Source organism: Limanda limanda, chromosome 2 (assembly GCF_963576545.1).
Source record: "Limanda limanda chromosome 2, fLimLim1.1, whole genome shotgun sequence".
Classification (NCBI taxonomy): domain Eukaryota; kingdom Metazoa; phylum Chordata; class Actinopteri; order Pleuronectiformes; family Pleuronectidae; genus Limanda; species Limanda limanda.
In genome coordinates, this window is record NC_083637.1 from 10519130 (window position 1) to 10537027 (window position 17898).

At 40.8% G+C, this 17898-nt stretch overlaps 1 protein-coding gene across 2 annotated transcripts; it reads right to left on the reverse strand.

Annotated features, from left to right (window-relative positions):
* Nucleotides 1-2166: 2166 nt before the first annotated feature.
* ednraa (endothelin receptor type Aa) lies at nt 2167-13584 on the reverse strand. 2 transcript variants are annotated; one of them, XM_061089364.1, is made up of 8 exons: nt 13366-13584; nt 11880-12413; nt 9377-9504; nt 6953-7151; nt 5139-5291; nt 4800-4933; nt 4583-4691; nt 2167-4121 (listed from the first exon to the last, which is right to left on the reverse strand). In XM_061089364.1, the coding sequence occupies exons 2-8, from the start codon at nt 12354-12356 to the stop codon at nt 3984-3986; spliced, it is 1338 nt and encodes a 445-aa protein (XP_060945347.1). In that variant the 5' UTR covers nt 12357-12413; nt 13366-13584; the 3' UTR covers nt 2167-3983. The 2 variants fall into 2 exon arrangements, with proteins under 2 accessions (XP_060945347.1, XP_060945353.1); XM_061089370.1 differs by lacking the exon at nt 13366-13584 and adding an exon at nt 12531-12557.
* Between the last annotated feature and the right edge of the window lie 4314 nt (nt 13585-17898).

The following is a 17898-nucleotide window of genomic DNA, read 5'->3' on the forward strand; positions in this document are numbered from 1 at the left end:
ACCACAGTATTAGCTGCTTATCTAAAGCTTAATACAACTGAAACCTTCATATAAAACACATGAGTCAGTGTCTCAATTGAGTGACAAATTATTTTCCTACCATGTTGCACTACAGGCATGATAACAACTATATTTTGAATTGATTCCATGTAATATATACATGTAAAAATAAATAATATAAAATATGGCGCCTCAAATCTGTGGCTGAAAATAGGCCCAAACAAACAGAGCATTTGATCCAGTTTGACTTACATTTTTTAAATCTACCAATACCGAGCTGAGTTGAGGAATAACTCTTTGGGACAAAACTATTTGGGACCTGTTTTATGATTTATATCAGTGTTTGTATCTGTTGACAATATCAAGAATATTGAATAAAATCCACCTCGTCAATTATATGTCATAACAAAAGCATTTCATTTAGTCACACTAGGGAGCTGAGCTGCTGAGCAGGGGCTGTAAACTTATACCTTATCTGGCCTGATTGTTAATTTGATGAAGTAAATTATGAATTTAATAACATGCACTACATTATGAAAGCCCGTCAGCTTGTCTGCTGCTCTGTGTTTCCTGTCTGCAGAGGCTGGAGCTGACGGCCTCATGTGCACCATGTGTCAAGGCCAGAAAAGCAGCCAACTCAGATCTGCTCTTCTCACGCAGCCCTGTAGCTTTTCAGCTATTGTGGCTTTTTGTGCTTACCCTCCCTCATCCACTCTCTACTGTGTGCATCAGATTATCTTTTGCAATTCCTATAATTAAATTGGTATAAATATATTTATTATTCAGCATACCTGTATGTTTTTGCAAAAGTCTGAGGGTGTAAGCGACTTATCACTCACAAATAAGTGAGTTTATTTCACCATCTAATGCTTGGGCAGGAAAGCTAATATTGGATTTATTATATTTATTTGTCTCATGTGAACAGAGTGGTTTAAACGGAACTTGTTAGTTGTTATTTATTTATTTTTGTCTCTTGGAATTGAATGAATGTTGTAACACAAATTCCACATTAAATAGAATAGCATGACAATGACTGGCAGGAGAAAGACTTTGAAATTCAAGACTTTTCTTTAATTTCTAAACGTGAGTATTTGAGCAGGAAATCTTGTGACGCAGCCTCCATTGTCTTTGCCTCGGACACTTGGATTTTAACATACTTGGAGAATCAATAAACAAATCTGAGTGGGCTCCGCACTGAGGAGCACTTCGGAGCCACGAGAGCCTCTTATTTGTTTTCAAGCTTTATTCAATTCACTGCTGGCAAGAAGAAAAGGTTCCCACCAAATTCCACAGAAATACAACCGCAGTGTCTCACTCTTCCTCACTTCCTCTCGCACAATCGGGTTGTTCACGTCCCAGAAACACATGGATGTTTTCCCATTCTGTTTCATCTGAATGTTATAACATGTTTTGCTTCATTTCCAATCCTCCGTGTCATTAAACTGTGAAATGTTGTGTTTTATCAACCCATGTTTTGACCCAATCAGTGATTTCATTTGAGGAATATGAAACAGTTTCATGAAGTTTATGACCTGGCTGAGATTTATCACCAACCAGCTGAAACAAATAACAGGCTTTAGTCAGATAAAGACGTGGGTTTCTACAATGTGCTGTTGGTCTTGGGTGATTCTCAGCTTTGTGAATGGAAATACACGGTGCTGGTAATTGTCTCTTTTTGAGTTAGCCGATGCAAAAAAAGTGTAAAATAAATGCTTGTTCCATTAAAGAAAGTTAAAATGTGTTTGTGTCGCATTGAATAAAGTGCCACTGCCGTTAAAACTACAAAATGTTCAGCAATCGCTCACTTTAACGACCATTATGACATCCTATGTAAACAAAAACATGCACAAACAATCCCGTCACATCAAAGCTGAGACTAAAAACGGAGTTAAGTAATGGTCAAACTCTTTTCCTCGATGCTCTTTTGGTAGCACAGATGCGAAGTGAGTTTGGATCAGATTCCCACCGATCGAGCTGGTCACATCCTCTCCGCTGACATTCGCAACCCTGAGGGCTCAGTTGCCAAGCAGGTCACAGTGAGCGTCAAATCACTCCCAGACGCCTTTTTCTCAAAGACGCAGATGAAAAACAGAGAGGGGGCCCCAGTGGCTTTTACGGATAGAGCGACGCTTGTGGGCGAAGGTAAAAAGAACCTCTTTGTTCACATTGGAGATGGAAAATGGATTTATTGGTACAAGCAGCAGCACTAACACGTTGTTTACATGTTAAATCAAAGGCAACAAACACATATGAGTTCCATCTTCCACAGGGTAATGTATGTGTTACGTATGTATATGTTGATGGATAGTGGTAAAATAACACGGTACAGATATCACTTGGTCTTATGTACACAAGTGGGCAAAAGTGGAACACACACACACACACACACATGTTCAAACACACACAGGTTTACATGTATTCACATATCAAACAGTATTAGGCAGTATAGTTGAACACGATTGCCACACAAAGAACACTTATAATTTCCTGTACGTACTTTCTTAAACGAGTGGAGGAGATTGACATCGCTCTCATTTCTGCAAGTTAAATACATTGCTACAGCTAGCAACAAGTTAGCTTAGCTTAGTTCGGCTGGGAAATAGCTGCTGTCGTCCAAGATACAGACATAATCCCCACGAATAGTGATTGGGTTAGGTTTACATAAAGCTGTAGATAATTACTAAGTGATTACATTAATAGTTACTTAAAGGTTCAGTGTGTAGAATTTAGTGACATCTAGTGGGGAAGTTGCATGTTGCAGCTGAATCCCCTTCACCTCACCGTCCCCAATTTAGATGAAACACACTCGAGAAAACATCACTAGGATTATTTTATATAAAATTTCTGTCAATAGATCCCTTTCAAACTAAATCTTACACATTGAACCTTTTAATGTAAATGTATTTTGTTGCCCCTCTGTACAAGTACAAAGTTTTTTGTATGGATCAAATAAAGGAGATACATTGACTTAAACAAATGTTGTTTGGCTAACAGTTTCCCCCTTCTATCAGTCTTTATGCTAAGCTAACTAGCTGATGTAACTTAATATCCAACACACAGACATGAAAGTCGATTCTAACTCTTTGCAAGAAAGCAAATAATCATGTTGCCAAAATGTCAGACTATAACATTCGGAGTCTTTACCACCACCATGAAAACTCATCTGCCTCTGTTATTACATCATTGTCTGGATAAAATACTTATCATTACTGCAATATAACACTTTATAAAAGTGGACACTATACATATGTATTTATATATTCCATGGCTTATACATGCACATTAGCCTATTGTTGTATAGTCAAATTCACAGTGCTATTAAAAAGGTCATTCCTGTCCATTTTTGGTGAATGGTGATATCAGACCTGTCATAACGCAGTACTCCATATTTATCATTTGCTTGACCTGTGCTATAAAAATACAGAGTTGTACCTTATCTGCTCCAAAAACAGTCCTGCACCTTTTCTAATTTTGCGCCAGTGAACTGTTTTTGCTCATATTCTGACACTAGACGTATTTCCAACAAGTCTTCCAGCCGGAACAAGCGTAGGTGGCCGGATGTCGTTCGTCCCAAACAGAGGTCTCCTGGACCTTCGTCTTCAAAGTCGTAATAATACATATGCAGTCAAGCCTATGGAATGGTCACGTCACGGTTAGGTTAAAGAAAAGTTCATGGTTATTCCTTGTGGTTGGAGGACCTTTGGCCTCGTGGTTACAATAATAAACATGTGAAGTTGAAGAATAATGGATAATCCTGACCAAGCAAAGGTCCACCGTGTGAAGGTCTTGTACTTTGTGGCTCCGTCCGTCCAAAAAGTTGCATAGAAATTAAAATTCATTGTCCTCCATTCAGGCTCATACTTTGCGTCAGCGGTTCGAAGGATGATGACTGAAAAAATACTTTTTCTGAACTGGTTGCGTTTGAAAAGCTTCTTCGGGGGTTTTTGAAAAGCTTGAAAACAGTCCTCAGGTGAGTGAGTGGTTCAGTTGCTGTATTTCCTGATGCTGCGGTCGCTGTACAGGTTGTTGGGCTCGGGGCTCTTACACTGGATACTGGTGCCGTTCAAGGGTCCGATGCTGCTCAGCTGGTTGTCAGAGTAACACCAGCAGCACAAGCATGACTTCAAGAACATGTGAAGAGAAAAAAAGAAAGTTAAATTTTAAAGGAAAAGTTTCTGGAAATACATTATATTTCATTTCCGTTCTTGTTGGGAGCTCGATGAGAAGATGGATTCCACTCGCTCATACATTAACATTGTTACTTGTAGGTTTTTCTGTTGACTCCCCCCCACCCTCCCTCCCACAACTCATATAACGTGCAAACTTGAGACATGGTTTATCTCCAGCTCAGGTCCCTTTGACAGATATTTGCAGTGTGTGACCTCTGCCAGTAAAGTGAATACATAAATCAAAGAGCTGCTTTTGCATGGAATGCCATCACAACCTCTGAGTCATGGACCATAGCCCGAGTTCTCTGTTTTCTTTACTGGCCAGACTAAATCTGAAGGCTTATTCAGAATGTGTGTGTGGTCGTGTGTGTGTGTTTATTTTACATGCGCTCTGTTGAAGGGAAGTACTATACCTTGAAGCAGTTTTTAAACTTCTTGCTCACAAAGTAGAGGATAATGGGGTTTATGCAGGAGTTGATGGTTGCAAGGTTGATACCAAGGTAATCCAGGACCAACAGGAAACTGCGAAAAGAAAATGTAAAAATGTCTGATTATACTTGTTCTTATTCTACATCAGGTTTCATATCTTGTACATTAGAATTGAAGAGCACTGTGTTACCAGCAACTCACCTGAGCAGGTCACAACGCGACCTATCATTCTGGGAGTAAACCGTCCTCTTTAGGATCCTGCTGAGGTGCAGTGGGAACCAGCAGAGGGCAAAGATGAGGACCAGGCAGAAGACAGCTTTGGCCACTTCCCTCCTCTGGTGAGGAAATGAAAAGAGCAAATACAATGAAGTTTGCATAATGGAGAGTTAAACGGTTATTGATTACACACTTAGCCAGTGTGTATCCATTTTACACATCGCAACTGTTAATATCCTTTTTGTGGACTTGACACAATTTTGTTTCTCAGAGTTAAAAGCTTATTTGGCTTTTCATCGCCCTTTAGAAGCTGTGTGGTCCCACCTGTTTGAGGTGCTCACTCAGAGCGATCCGCAGGCTGCCGTTCCTGTGGTTGAGCATCTCGCTCGTCATCAGCGTGTAAAAGACTGCGGTGCAGGCGAGCGGGACACAGAAGTAGAAGCCAAACAACCACCAGTCCTTTGCATCCTTGTAGAACTACAGGGACAAGCACATGTGACACAGTAGATCACATTAAATTGGATTAAAAACACAAATCACAGTGTGAGCAGGTCGCTCTTTGTAAGTGATGTCCCCCACAGAATCCTCTGAGATGCCCAATCCTCTTCTCCTTCCATAAAACTCCTCCACCTGCCCTGCATCACACTTTAAGACCTCTTCTGACCCAATAAAACGTTCTCTTCCTTTTCTGTAATTGACAACTTCCCATAAATGACTCCTGTTGGACCTACATCTTTTGTAGGGAGTGTTTTCTCTACACAGTCGCCAAAGTGCTGCTCATTGTGGGAACTGTTGGGTTTCTCTATACATTTTAAGGTCTTGACTTTATTATGTTATGACTTGGCCCTTAAAATTTAACTGAACTGAATACATGTTATTATAATTCATTCTTATTTTTGCCATTGATTTGTTTTTATGAAGCACTTTGTAACCTTGCTTAGATAAGTGCTATACAAATAAGGTTATTATTATTATTATTATTATTATAACATCTGTCTGTGGAGGCAGGAACTCTCTATAAAAGGTGTCATAGCTACTGATGTTAGGTAAAAAGCAGACATCATATGTGATGTTGGAAGTAGGCGTAAACCTGAAATAATCGGACTTGGCTATAATCCTAGAATCTGCTTTTGTAATTGTACCTGACCGGGACCTAAACCACTACCAGACTACCCCTGTTCTCCAGTGCCATTGAACTCTATGTGAATACTTCACATGTTCTGAAAACTGGACTGGTTGTAAATGGCCTTTGTAGGTTTGATAAAGCATCTTGAATTCTTTGCTTAGTAACTATACGCTTTAAAAACAGCACAATTTAAAAACCACCCATTGTGACTGAACATTTTTACACAGGTTAAATCTAACGCAAAAACACAAATTCAAAGTAAGCTGACAAAACTGAATAAAACTGGTGAGAAAAGTAAAAGTAAAAATAAATAGACTTTTTCTATTCAATCAAATGATACTGTTATGAGGCTTACGTTTCTAAAGACCTGTTTATCTAATGCAGAGACATTTAGGACAGACTGGGCCGGCGGAGTGCATATGGAATAGATATTCACATGTGGCTCAGCTCCAGGCCTCAGATTTCAGGCGGGTAATTGCACGTAGCCTGCTATCAATTATGTGCTCGGAGGATGTTAAAAAGGCCACCGACTCTGAGAGAGAGTAAATAGACCCAGTTTATTTCTTAAAGGGGACCTCCCCCCCTCCAAAATCCTCTTAGTGTCAAATTCTCAACTCAGGGCTTGAAAGGTGAATTTGGGCCAGAGCGCCACATCCTGAAATAATCAATTTTTTTTGGTTTTAAATATTTATGGCACTTATAGGAAAATGTTACAGGTGATTTATTTTGCTGTCATATAGATACTTTAAAAGTATACGGCTCTATTAATAGCACATCATCGTGCCAGCCTGCAATTTAAAACACTCAGAAAAAACAACGCTTGCTTTTAAGATGATGGAAATATTCAGCTGAACATGCACTTTCACTTGAAGTCCTCCTCATGCAGCTGAGGTTCCTATCTCTTTAGTCCTGTAATGTTCTGTCTCAGCGACTGTTCAGCACATCATGGTCTGAATACAGGCAAAACAATGACTTGTATAAGAAAACTGTAGGAGTGAGAGAGTGAGCATACCGTCAGAAAAACTGTTGTCGGTTTCATCATGCAGGTGTGTATGGTTTGATTCCTGTAGTTGAAGGTGTACATGTTGAACACCATAGCCTCGGGTATCGCCAGGATGAACGACAGCAGCCAGATGGACACGATCTCAAGGACGGTGAACAGAGGGATGCCCACGCCCTGCACTCTGCTCCAGGAGGCCACGGCTCTGTACCTGTGAGACAGAGAAATTAATATTCAGTGTCTCAGTTTATAAAATACAGTGTGAGGATTACTGGAAAGTGTGGACAAAATTACCCACTAAACACTATTAAGCCCTATTTATAGGTAGTTTCAAAATTGGTCCGAAAGTTCAAACCTTCTAAAGAAACGTTTTCAAACTGCAAACAAACTTATCCATGGAGAGATCAGCTCTTGTGGTCGGACTGAATTTTGGTCTGTCGGCCCAACTCCTGATTTATTAAGCCTGAAGGTCCAGACCAAACAAGGAAGGTGTGAAAGTGTCAGATGGATCAGATGAATAAGACTGGAGGCTTTTGAGTTTATGCAGTAAATATTACATTTTTCATTTTAAAGCATAGATGTTATTAACATGATATTAATATGACGTGAATAAAGACAACCCTTTATTAATGAGAACCAGTCCACAACAGCTCACTTGCTTACAGCTTGCTTCTCCAACTTTAAACACAAACCAGTAAACCCATAATTTTCTCCGTGTCTCATGACTGACAAAGCAAACATCATTTCCCACAAGCGAACATAGCAAACTGCTCAGTCAGCAAAGCATATCAAAATGTTAAGAATTAATGACGAGAGATGATCAATTGTTTATTTTAAATATCTAATATTTATATTTCTGTGAAGCCTCCAAACAGACTGGCCCGTGTTGGCAGAGAGGTCTGTGTTGGCTTGTGTTTCCCGTGCACTCGGTACTTGTTTGCCTGTTTGTTTCTTTAATGGAAACCACTTGTCGAAATGTTTTAGTAAAATCCCGCATCAAGATTTTATGGCAAAAACAATATATTTTTCATGACACATTTGAATTTCTCTGTCGAACAACATGGCGGCATTTATATTTTACTAAGTGGTAATGTATCCACCTTTTTTTCTCTTCCTCCAACGTTGAAAATATGCAAAAGAGTCTCACAGGCAGAGATGTATGCTGTATACACATTTCCTGGAAAGGTGTGCTCTTGAACGCAGCTCTGCAGCTCTGCAGCCTTCTTCTTCTCCTCTCTTATAGAGGTCATTACATCACTGCAGGGTTCAATCTGAACATAAAAGAAGGAGCCTCTTATCTCTAAAGTTGTGTCTGGTGCACAAAGTGAGATGCCACTGAACTTCAGCACTTCACCGTGATTATTTATTCATCAGGGAAATTCTATTAAGACACTATTAAAAAATGTTTTTGCTTGTCATTATACTTGCTATCGAGATGGAGTTTTTAATATTAAGTTCATACGGGCAGAGCGTCCACTTTCTATCATACACTTAATGTTGACCATAAAAAAATTTCCGCTCAACAATTAAGGAACAGATCTTAAAAGAAAAGCAGCAACAGATACTGAGGCAACACACACATGAGAACTAACTTTACAATGAACAATTGTTATTGATCTTCGTTGTTTCCTTGAAATAAGATATTCATAATTTATTTTTGTACGAAACAACCTCATCAGCAAAATGATATGAGACAAAAAACGTTTAAGAGACATAACATTCCGAAGCGAGTCTCTCTCTCTCTCTCTCTCTCTCTCTCTCTCTCTCTCTCTCTCTCTCTCTCTCTCTCTCTCTCTCTCTCTCTCTCTCTCTCCCTCTCTCTCCCTCTCTCTCTCCTGAGACTGGATTGAATTGGCAGGGCTCATTGGCTGAATCAGACTTGTTTAATTTTCTTTCCAGTGATTTGACTCGACTGCCTCCTTTAGTGTAATCAAATCTGCTTTTGTAACCGAGAAAAAAATAATAATCTCTTTTTTTCCTCAAACATGCTAAAAAACCATGTAACCTAAGTGGAGAGCTGCCTCCTTAATGAGAATGGGAAAACTAATATAATGTTAGCCATATAGAATTATTGAAATCCTTAAAAACTACTTTAACAGGTGTGATTAAATATGTGATACTCATTCCTATCCATGCAATTTCATGCCTAATGTGCATCCAACGTCAACTAATTTTACCTCGGCTCATCTTGTATTATCTTATCTTATCTTATCCTGTCCTTTCTTGTCTTGTCTTGTCTTGTCTTGTCTTGTCTTGTCTTGTCCTATCTTATCTTATCTTATCTTATCTTGTCTTAAACACCAAAAACATCTGTACAAATCCCATCATAGTGTTCTCTGAGCAAGAGTTTTGCTGGAAACTAACTTGTGTATTAAAAGCCTTTACAGCTCTTCCTGTGTCTGATGGTGAAGCAGTGTGCAGGATGTGGCCACTGACCTGTCCACGCTGAGGGCGCACAGGTTGAGCACAGTGATGCCCACAGAGGCTTTCTGCAGGAAGGGCACCATCTTGCACAGCACCAGGCCGACCACGTTGTAGTCAAATGGCCAACGTGACGCCAGGAGCTGGAGGAAAAACATAAACAACAACATAATGTTCGGTTCAAAACTTTGATCATTGATCTTTCACATTCACATCATTATCTCTGTCAAGGAAGTTATGTTTTCAATGGCGTATGTTTGTTGGTTTGTGGTTATTTCTGGTTGATCCAGATCAGGGGTTTTTATTTCACTTTCTTTAAAACTGTGAGATTCTACAACATTTTCGTTAATTACTCTTCGTTATTACTATTCATAAATGTTGGAAATAAAAATGTGGATCTAGTGAGTGTACAAGTGGTTTCATAAGGAGACTGTTGGGACTTGGTGGAGTTTTGTGTTCTACTGAGTAACACTGGTTGGGTTAATTGATGTATCAAAACAACCTAAATGATTTTCAATGAAGAAGTTAAAGCCTTTCTGATTATTAATCTCTCTCTGTGTAACTGAATTCATGTTGACCAGCATCAGATCTGTATATGTAAACTGATGTTGCTGTGGACTGAGTTACTTCTCAACATCATCTTAACGTCATTGAGTATTTAGTTGGACATGGACTCTATGAAGCTCATCAACTTTGAACCACTTCTGCTGACATTCCCCATTTCCTGCCAACATAAAGCTCTCAAAACCTGCAACTAAACTTGAATGATAATGAGTCCATATTGTCACTAGTATCTAAGAGCCACTTCCACTGCCTCTCATTATATTACTTCCTTAGTGAAAGAAGTCAAGGCCATGCGAGTGGAGGTTTTTGTTTTGCGTCAGAGCCGGCCTTGGCAATTTTCCTTCAAAAGGACACAACCTGCGTTGATCAAGTGTCTCTGGGCCGAACCCAAAGGAAGAACTTTACGATGCTTCCTGGCCCTATTATGTTTATCCGTGCAGTTTCCCAGTTTCCCAGGAGGTCAGAAGAGGAGCCCACGCCATTGTTTTTAGAGTATAAGTAGCAGATTATTTTTGGAAACACAGTCGCTGCCCTGAGGAAGTGAACAGGAGGCTTCAGGATGGTTGCAGCATTGTAGACGTGGCTCTTTCTTTGTTTGTGCACAAACTGTTGCCCAAGTAAGGTTTCTGTTTCCTCTTTGCACATGTGCAGCTGGAACTTCAAAGTCACCGTGGCCTCAAAGTCCCCCACTTAATCTTAACCAGGTGGCGTTCTCATTGTTATGCTGTGAAATAGAGTCCCATAATGAACTCACTACATCAGGTTGACTGATCACTGTATTTAGCAATCAGGGTTGATTACTGCCCAGAGCGTGACACTGGTTACTGGTGAGAATCAACACAAGACGGGAACCCTGAGAATAATATTTCATCATTAGATAACATTTATTATTTAAAAGGAAAAATCTGTGGTGAAGTAACACGAAAGAATTTCTGATTGTGGTTGAAGCTGTTCGTAAACACAGGATTGAAAAATTACCTTTCGCAAAAGATGTTGGATTTTTATCTGCGTTTGTTTGTTTGTCTGTTACCAGGATTAAAACCACTGATGGATTATCTTGAAACTTGGTGGAAGGTTGTGTTATAGTTCAGGCAATAAATCATTATGTTTTGGTGCAGATCCAAATCATGGGGCGGACCCTTTTTTCTTTTCTTTTACAATGCAAGATGGGTGTTTTTCAACATTTTCACCAATTTCCAAGGGAATGATTAATGGATCTTGATTAGAAAATCAGAGATGTTCAGGGGACTGATATTTATGAATGTTGGCAATTTGGTGAAAATCCCCAAAAAAATCTGGATCTAGTGGATTTAAATGTGGTTTCATTAGGGTGTAGGCTTTTCTCAGCTTCTGTGTGGTATCAAATAGGGTTAGAAAGCTGTAACTACCCCCAATGTGTAGCTGAGAAACATAATGGGGCCTTAGCTATAAGGCTTGTTTTAAATCAAGCATTCTGTTGGGCCTTGCTGGATGAATCCTTGTTCAAACTCATCCTTATTGGCTTCCTACGATCCTTGGGGGGTCCAATAAACAACTGAGTCCAAAAACAACTCACATGATTTAACACTTGAGGAGCAGTAGATTATATCTCAAAATAAAACTTCCAGATAAGCGTCTAATGTCTCGGGTCAGCACAAGGCCACTGGCATGTGGGACTACAGCCTGATCCCTTTGTTTACTCACGCCGGCCGTATCCCTGCTCCTCTCATCACTAATCTGCTCACACTCCGAAGATAACGCCGTCTGACTGATTACACTTTCCCGTCTATTTGCACACTCACTTACACCCCGCCCCCATTTCCCCATCTATAATATCCCACTTTAACTTTGCCTTTCACTTCAATTGTTGCTGCTTTTCACTCTATCAACACACAGAGACCTGTCACTCAGCGGCATGGCTGTGAAAGTAAGTAAAACTTCAAGTAAACATGCACAAATGGAGTGGAAACTGTACCTTGTAAACATTGATTGGTATATCAATGAAGATGTAGATGAGGTCCCCCAGTGCTAGGCTGGCAATCAGGGCATTGGGCCCATTCCTCATGCACTTATTGCGGTAAATAATCCTCAGCAGGGTGGCGTTGCCGATCAGGCCGACTGCAAACACTATCACGGAAATTGTGGTGTTGATGTACTTAAAGTAGCCCTTCAGAGAAGTCATCTGCAGGCACATCGGAGGTTTTACCGGCATCTTTACGACAGTTTCATTGGAAAAGGCAGATCCCGCCGCTTGCGAATCGACCCCCGGGGCCCGCAGGTGAAGCCCCGGGCCCGTGCTCGGACTGACGGTGCTGTAGGTTCCACGAGACTGACGGGTGGAGTGGGCGAGGAGGCCCAGGTCCTTCTCGGCTTGAGCTCTGTTTATCTGGCACATTCCCCTGGCTGCCAAACAGGCCATTAGCACCAACATATGTAGAGCTGCGGTGCCCATTGTGGAACACAGTCGGAGCTTTGATTTCACTGATTGGAATGCAGTCCCAGTATATCTCTGGTGAGGAAAGAAAACAAAACGAACAAGAGGAAAAACTGGTTATTTGTCAGAGAACAGATGGAAATCCCTCAATTATCTCATCTCCACTTAAATCCAACCAAAATGGAGTATTACATGTTTTACAGCGGTACTGTCCAACACTGTGAGCAAGTTTTAAACTTCTTCAAGACTTCATAAAGGTTTTACGAAGGCGGCACAGACGGGAGATGCTGGGGCTGGCTACAGTGGGACAGTGAGGACGAGTTATCAGCAAGAGCACAAAGAGCATCTCCTTCGCTCTCCGCTGCTCCTGGAGGATATCAATACTTCTTTGTGTTACTACTCTGTCTCAATAATGGTGCAGCTACACAGGGTAGGCTTCATGTGTTCCCGTGCTGCTCCGACCATGAGTCCCGTCTCTGGGTTTACAACTGGCTGATTTCCTCAGTGCTGCATTTTTCCCTCTGTTTCCAATTTAGTGAGGTTTAAACATGTGGTTTGAAAATAAAGCGCTTTTTCTTGCATGGCTGCGGGGTCGATTTCAAGTAAAAAGAAATACGCAACGCAAGATTACAGACTATACAAAAAGACAAAATACAGACTTTCCATCTGAATGCTTAGTTTATGCATAACTTCACCTTTTACTGCCTCTTATCAGGCACAAAAAAACCAACAAACTTTCTGGACAAAAATCAGAGTAGCTCATTCCACGGTGGAGAGCAGATAAAGTTTCAAACTGTCAGATGGATAGTGAAGCCCCTTTTCATCATGTCACAGTGCAGGCAAACTCTTATAGCCCAGAGTTCTTCCTGTTCAAAGTCCCAGCTGTCACCAAGTACACAAAGAACTATTTAGCAGCCAGCCCTTCAAGTAGCATCACAGTTTAGCATCAGCATGACACTGCTGGGATCTGTGACAGCACGCAAACCGATCTGTCCATAAATAATAAATACGTTTGGTTTTCACCTACCGCTTCTAAAATGTCTGCCTGGCCCCCTTGGAAAGTGTCAGGCAAACTTTCGGCTGAAGCCCCCAGACATCTGTATCACATCACATGAGTAATTAACGCACTATCAAAGCCGCACGGTATCCCACTTGGTTTGAGCAATGCACCCGTCTGCTCTGAGGTGCCTTCGCATTATGGCTCAGAGTTTCCTGTTGAGAGTTTGCAGTATGTCTGAGTGTGTGTGTGTGTGTGTGTGTGTGTGTGAGGTTGTGTGTATCCCTGCATGTGTGTGTGTGAGTGTGTGTCAGAGCACCAGTGAGACACTTTGACTGGGTGGGATAGCAAATCTCCACCTCCCTTTGGTAACAGACTGGGCCCCCTTTGGAAACATCACCCCCCCCTCCCCACTCTCTCCTCTCTCTTGGAGGCACCGCCTGCTGACAGTCATCTCCAAGGCACTGCAGCACACACACACACACATACACACACACACACACACACACACACACACACACACACACACACACACACACACACACAGACACACAGACACACACACAGGGGCATCTGGGAGCCCGACGGCCCCCCCCTTTCAACCTGCCCTTCTCCTTAAAACCCTCCTACCTTCTCTTCCAGGCCCACTTACATTATGTCTTGTATACATTACATGCAACTGTTTCCTCACACAAGAGGCAGCAGAGGTTTGATCGGAAGGAGGACGGCACGAGGCAGTCAAGTGTCCATGTTGCTGTGCCATGTTTCTTTTAATTGTGATGGGAGGGGGAGGACCGAGACGGGAAGCAGGAGCGAACCATCAGCCGCCGGTCGTTGCTTTTACAGAACAACCAGTGTGTGGGTGGTCGAGGTGCATCACGCTCCCTAGCTGCTGCTGAAGTTCAGATGCTGTAACAGGCTGTGAAGTCCCTTTAAATGACCAGATATACATTATCACTGTAGGAAAACAAAACACTCTTAAATATCGACACGTCCCTGACAGCCCGGTGCTCTGTGAGATGACTAAAAGCCCGAGTGAGGAGAGAGGACGGTCGAGTGTCCAGAAAGACGAGTGCTCCTACATCACTGTCCATTATGGATTCCAAAATGGACCTTTTATCATGAAGTGCACTAAGAGCAGGAAGAGGGCCATCAGAGCCGCTCATCCTCGGTCTTTCCCACCGACAAAGAGCCGACGCAGCAGCTGCTTAAAGGGGAAAACCACTCAATTAGGATATTCATGTTCTATTCCTGTCTACGTCTGACAGAGAACATAGTTGTTGAGAGAGAAAAATCTCCTCTGAACACATCAAATGATAAAGTAACCTCCTCTCTATAAAATTTCAGTAGAATAAGAACTTTGATGGACTGAGACATTTATGTGTGTCTGTAATCTCTGGTAGGAAAGTGTGATATCCTGTGTATGTACAGTAAGTATATTTGTAATTTGCTTTTCAGGAAATACAAAAACGAATATACGTAGAAGTATTAAAGTGAGCTTATGTTATTTCTTTGTGCTTATATGCAAATACTTAACATTAATATGAAGTAGTAAGGGGTAGATTTATTTATACGGTGCTGCCAAAATCTGATTTTTATTATTAATTATCACAAATGAAAAAAGAGAAATGTTGGAAAAGGTAAACACATACAAAATCAAAAATTCATAAACTTGTATTTTTCCATTTTAAATTTTCAAGTTAAGTTATTTGAATGGAAATGTTCGAAACAAATCTACATCTATGCAACGTAACAATAATTTAATGCATGTACATGTTTTAACAATAATTTTACATGAAGCAGTGCTTTTCCCAGTGATATATTTTTTTTATCAAACTTTAAATTAAACTGAAAATAAAGGTTGGGTGTCGATTCATTTGCAGGTACTTTCTCCTACAGTGCAGCGTGACTTAATTGGGTAATGCCAATATTTACAGCCGTTTAAAATTAAAGGGATCATGTTTTCTTTAATTGTAGTCATGAATATATTCATGTCTTCTGAATTACTTATGGTCAGCAGTGGCGAATATTTAATTTATTGGAACGTGATTTGCTGACGGCATCTGATTTCCCCCCCCCCCCCCTTTATTTCTCCGAAGTCCCTTGATTGTTGGCAGCTTCGATGACATTTTAACTTTTGAGGGGGTAGTAGAGCCTTTGTTAGTAAATCCATTAATATATAAATGATGAAACCTTTACCTGCTCCCAGTTGCCTCGGCTTTCATGTTGTTGTTGTGTTGTTGTTTGGATCGTAATCAGGTATTAATGCCATTCTGTCTGAACTCAAAGATGGCAGGCTGCCTGGTAATTCATATGCTTGTTCTCTGATGGCATCTGTCGAAGTGTGCTCTCTGCATATTGGTACATACCCTATGGGAAATTTCAATCCAGCCCCAGACTGAGTGGGATGTAAGCAATTTCTTAACTGGGACACTTGCGCGAAAAACAGAAAGAACAGAGAGCGAAAGATACAGGGAGAAAGAGGAGGAGAGAGGGAAGGAAGAATAAGTTTGAGGCCAATTCTACTGTGACAAGCAGTGACAGAGTGAAGAGGGTTCAGTGTAACGCCTGGCTTTATTAATTTGGGACATATGGTTCGCACAAACAAAAAAGAAGTTGCAGCACGAGAGATAAAGTAACGTGAATTGTGATGGCGGCGTTTTGATAATCGCCTGATTAGTGCCAGCGCCTGACTTCATCTGAAATTAATCAATATAATATGAACAGACTCCTTTAATTAGAAGGAGGGAAACGTTGTCAGAGCAGCGATGATGATATCTGATGAAAAGAGCCTGTGGAGAAGTCGGTGTTCTCCACAAGAAAACAGTTGTAAAGTTTTTTTCTCCCACTCTGGCCTCAAGCTGTTTGAAGGTGCATGTTTAACCGTCACTGACAGAAAAGGTTAGTTTTGTACAAGTGGAGATTCAAGATGTTTATTGACACAATGTTACCAGTATTATCGTGTGGAAATACTTTAGCAGGAAGCTCTAAGTAATATTTACGGTAATTAATCAAATATATACTGATAAAATGAGAGTATTCAGACATTCAGACAAAAAATGTGATGTAATATGACATTGCCAATTTGTTTTAAATGCACTTATTGTTTGAGTCTGTGAAAGATGTTTAGTAACCTCAACGGTAAATGGAATTTGCTTTTAATCATTTTTTTCACGATTAAACGACCGTAGTAGAATGATATTTCCCACATTAAGTGGATTTGGATTGCTGCCATTGACTCTTTCTCTCACTCTATTCCTCAGCTGGAGAGCTGCAGCAACAGGGTCATCGTATCGATGTGCATTGTGTGGATGTCAAACAACTTCTAGCTTCGTAACTGAGACCTGCATTCGGACACCTTAATATAAACTCAACCGCTTCCACAGGATGACAGCAGCAGACCTCACTGACATCAGGAGGGAGTTAAGGAAAGTGAGGGGCTGTGTGATCATGTTGAACATCATTGTGTTGAGGAATTGTTGCAGTATGTGGTGCTCTTTAGATTTCTTAGCTTTCTGTTAAATGCAGATACTTGCAAGGCACATTAGCTAGATTAGATTGTGATGATGACGAGTTTATCTACATACAAAAATATTAAGTCCTCTCCTGATTAAGGCAAAACTAACATGATCGAATGAAACATGAACCCTGGTTCACACCTTCGTTCAGACTTTTACGTGCGAAAACACCCTTCTCTTTGGAGCAACTATAACATTATTCCAGGATCTTTAGAAGCTTAAGACTTAGTTTGATGAAGAGCTATACCTTGGATCATAGCTACGATGAACTAAAACTAGATCTACTGTAAAGTAGACGAATTCTAACATATTGTCTTGAAGAACCATTTCTGTTTTTTGGTGTTTAAAGACGCCTTAGCTTAACTCAAACACTGGAAAAACAAGGAAACTCATATTTCTATCTTAAGACGTCAAAGTCGTCTTCAGAGTTATATGTTTCCACTTTGTGTCTCGTAAATTCAACATGTTGACGTGAAAACCAGCGCACTGCGGTGTCATTAGCACTTAGCTTATCAGAGCTGTTTACTGTCCAGTAACAGCTGGGTCCTGTGTCGGCACAATGGCTTTCAGATCATCAACCCTGCCAACGCTCCGGAAACATCATAGGCAAGTTTGATAACTAGACACAACACACAAAGGTTTAGTTGATCCTGTTTTGGTGGTGGGTAGCATGCTTCCATTCACTGTGCTATGCCAAGCTAACAGAAATCTGAACCTCTACTTTAGGCAGAAAGATGCACTTGATGGTTTTTACCTAACGTGTATTTCACACTACGAAAATTTTAGTTCAACTATCCATCTCAAACAAAAGCCTCTGATCTGGCTCGCCAAATACTAGCTGTGAACTCTTCAAAGACGATTTGAGAGGCTCGTTACCTCCTCTGACGAGATTTGTATTGGCTAAATACCCAGAAAAATCTGCGACAAGTTCAATCGCACACAAGATGGGGTGACGAAGGTAGAGATAGAAGCAAACGTACAAGTCCGGGCTTTTCTCATGGTGAATGATTGTGCAAGACTCCAAATAACGAGAAGACAAGTCAAA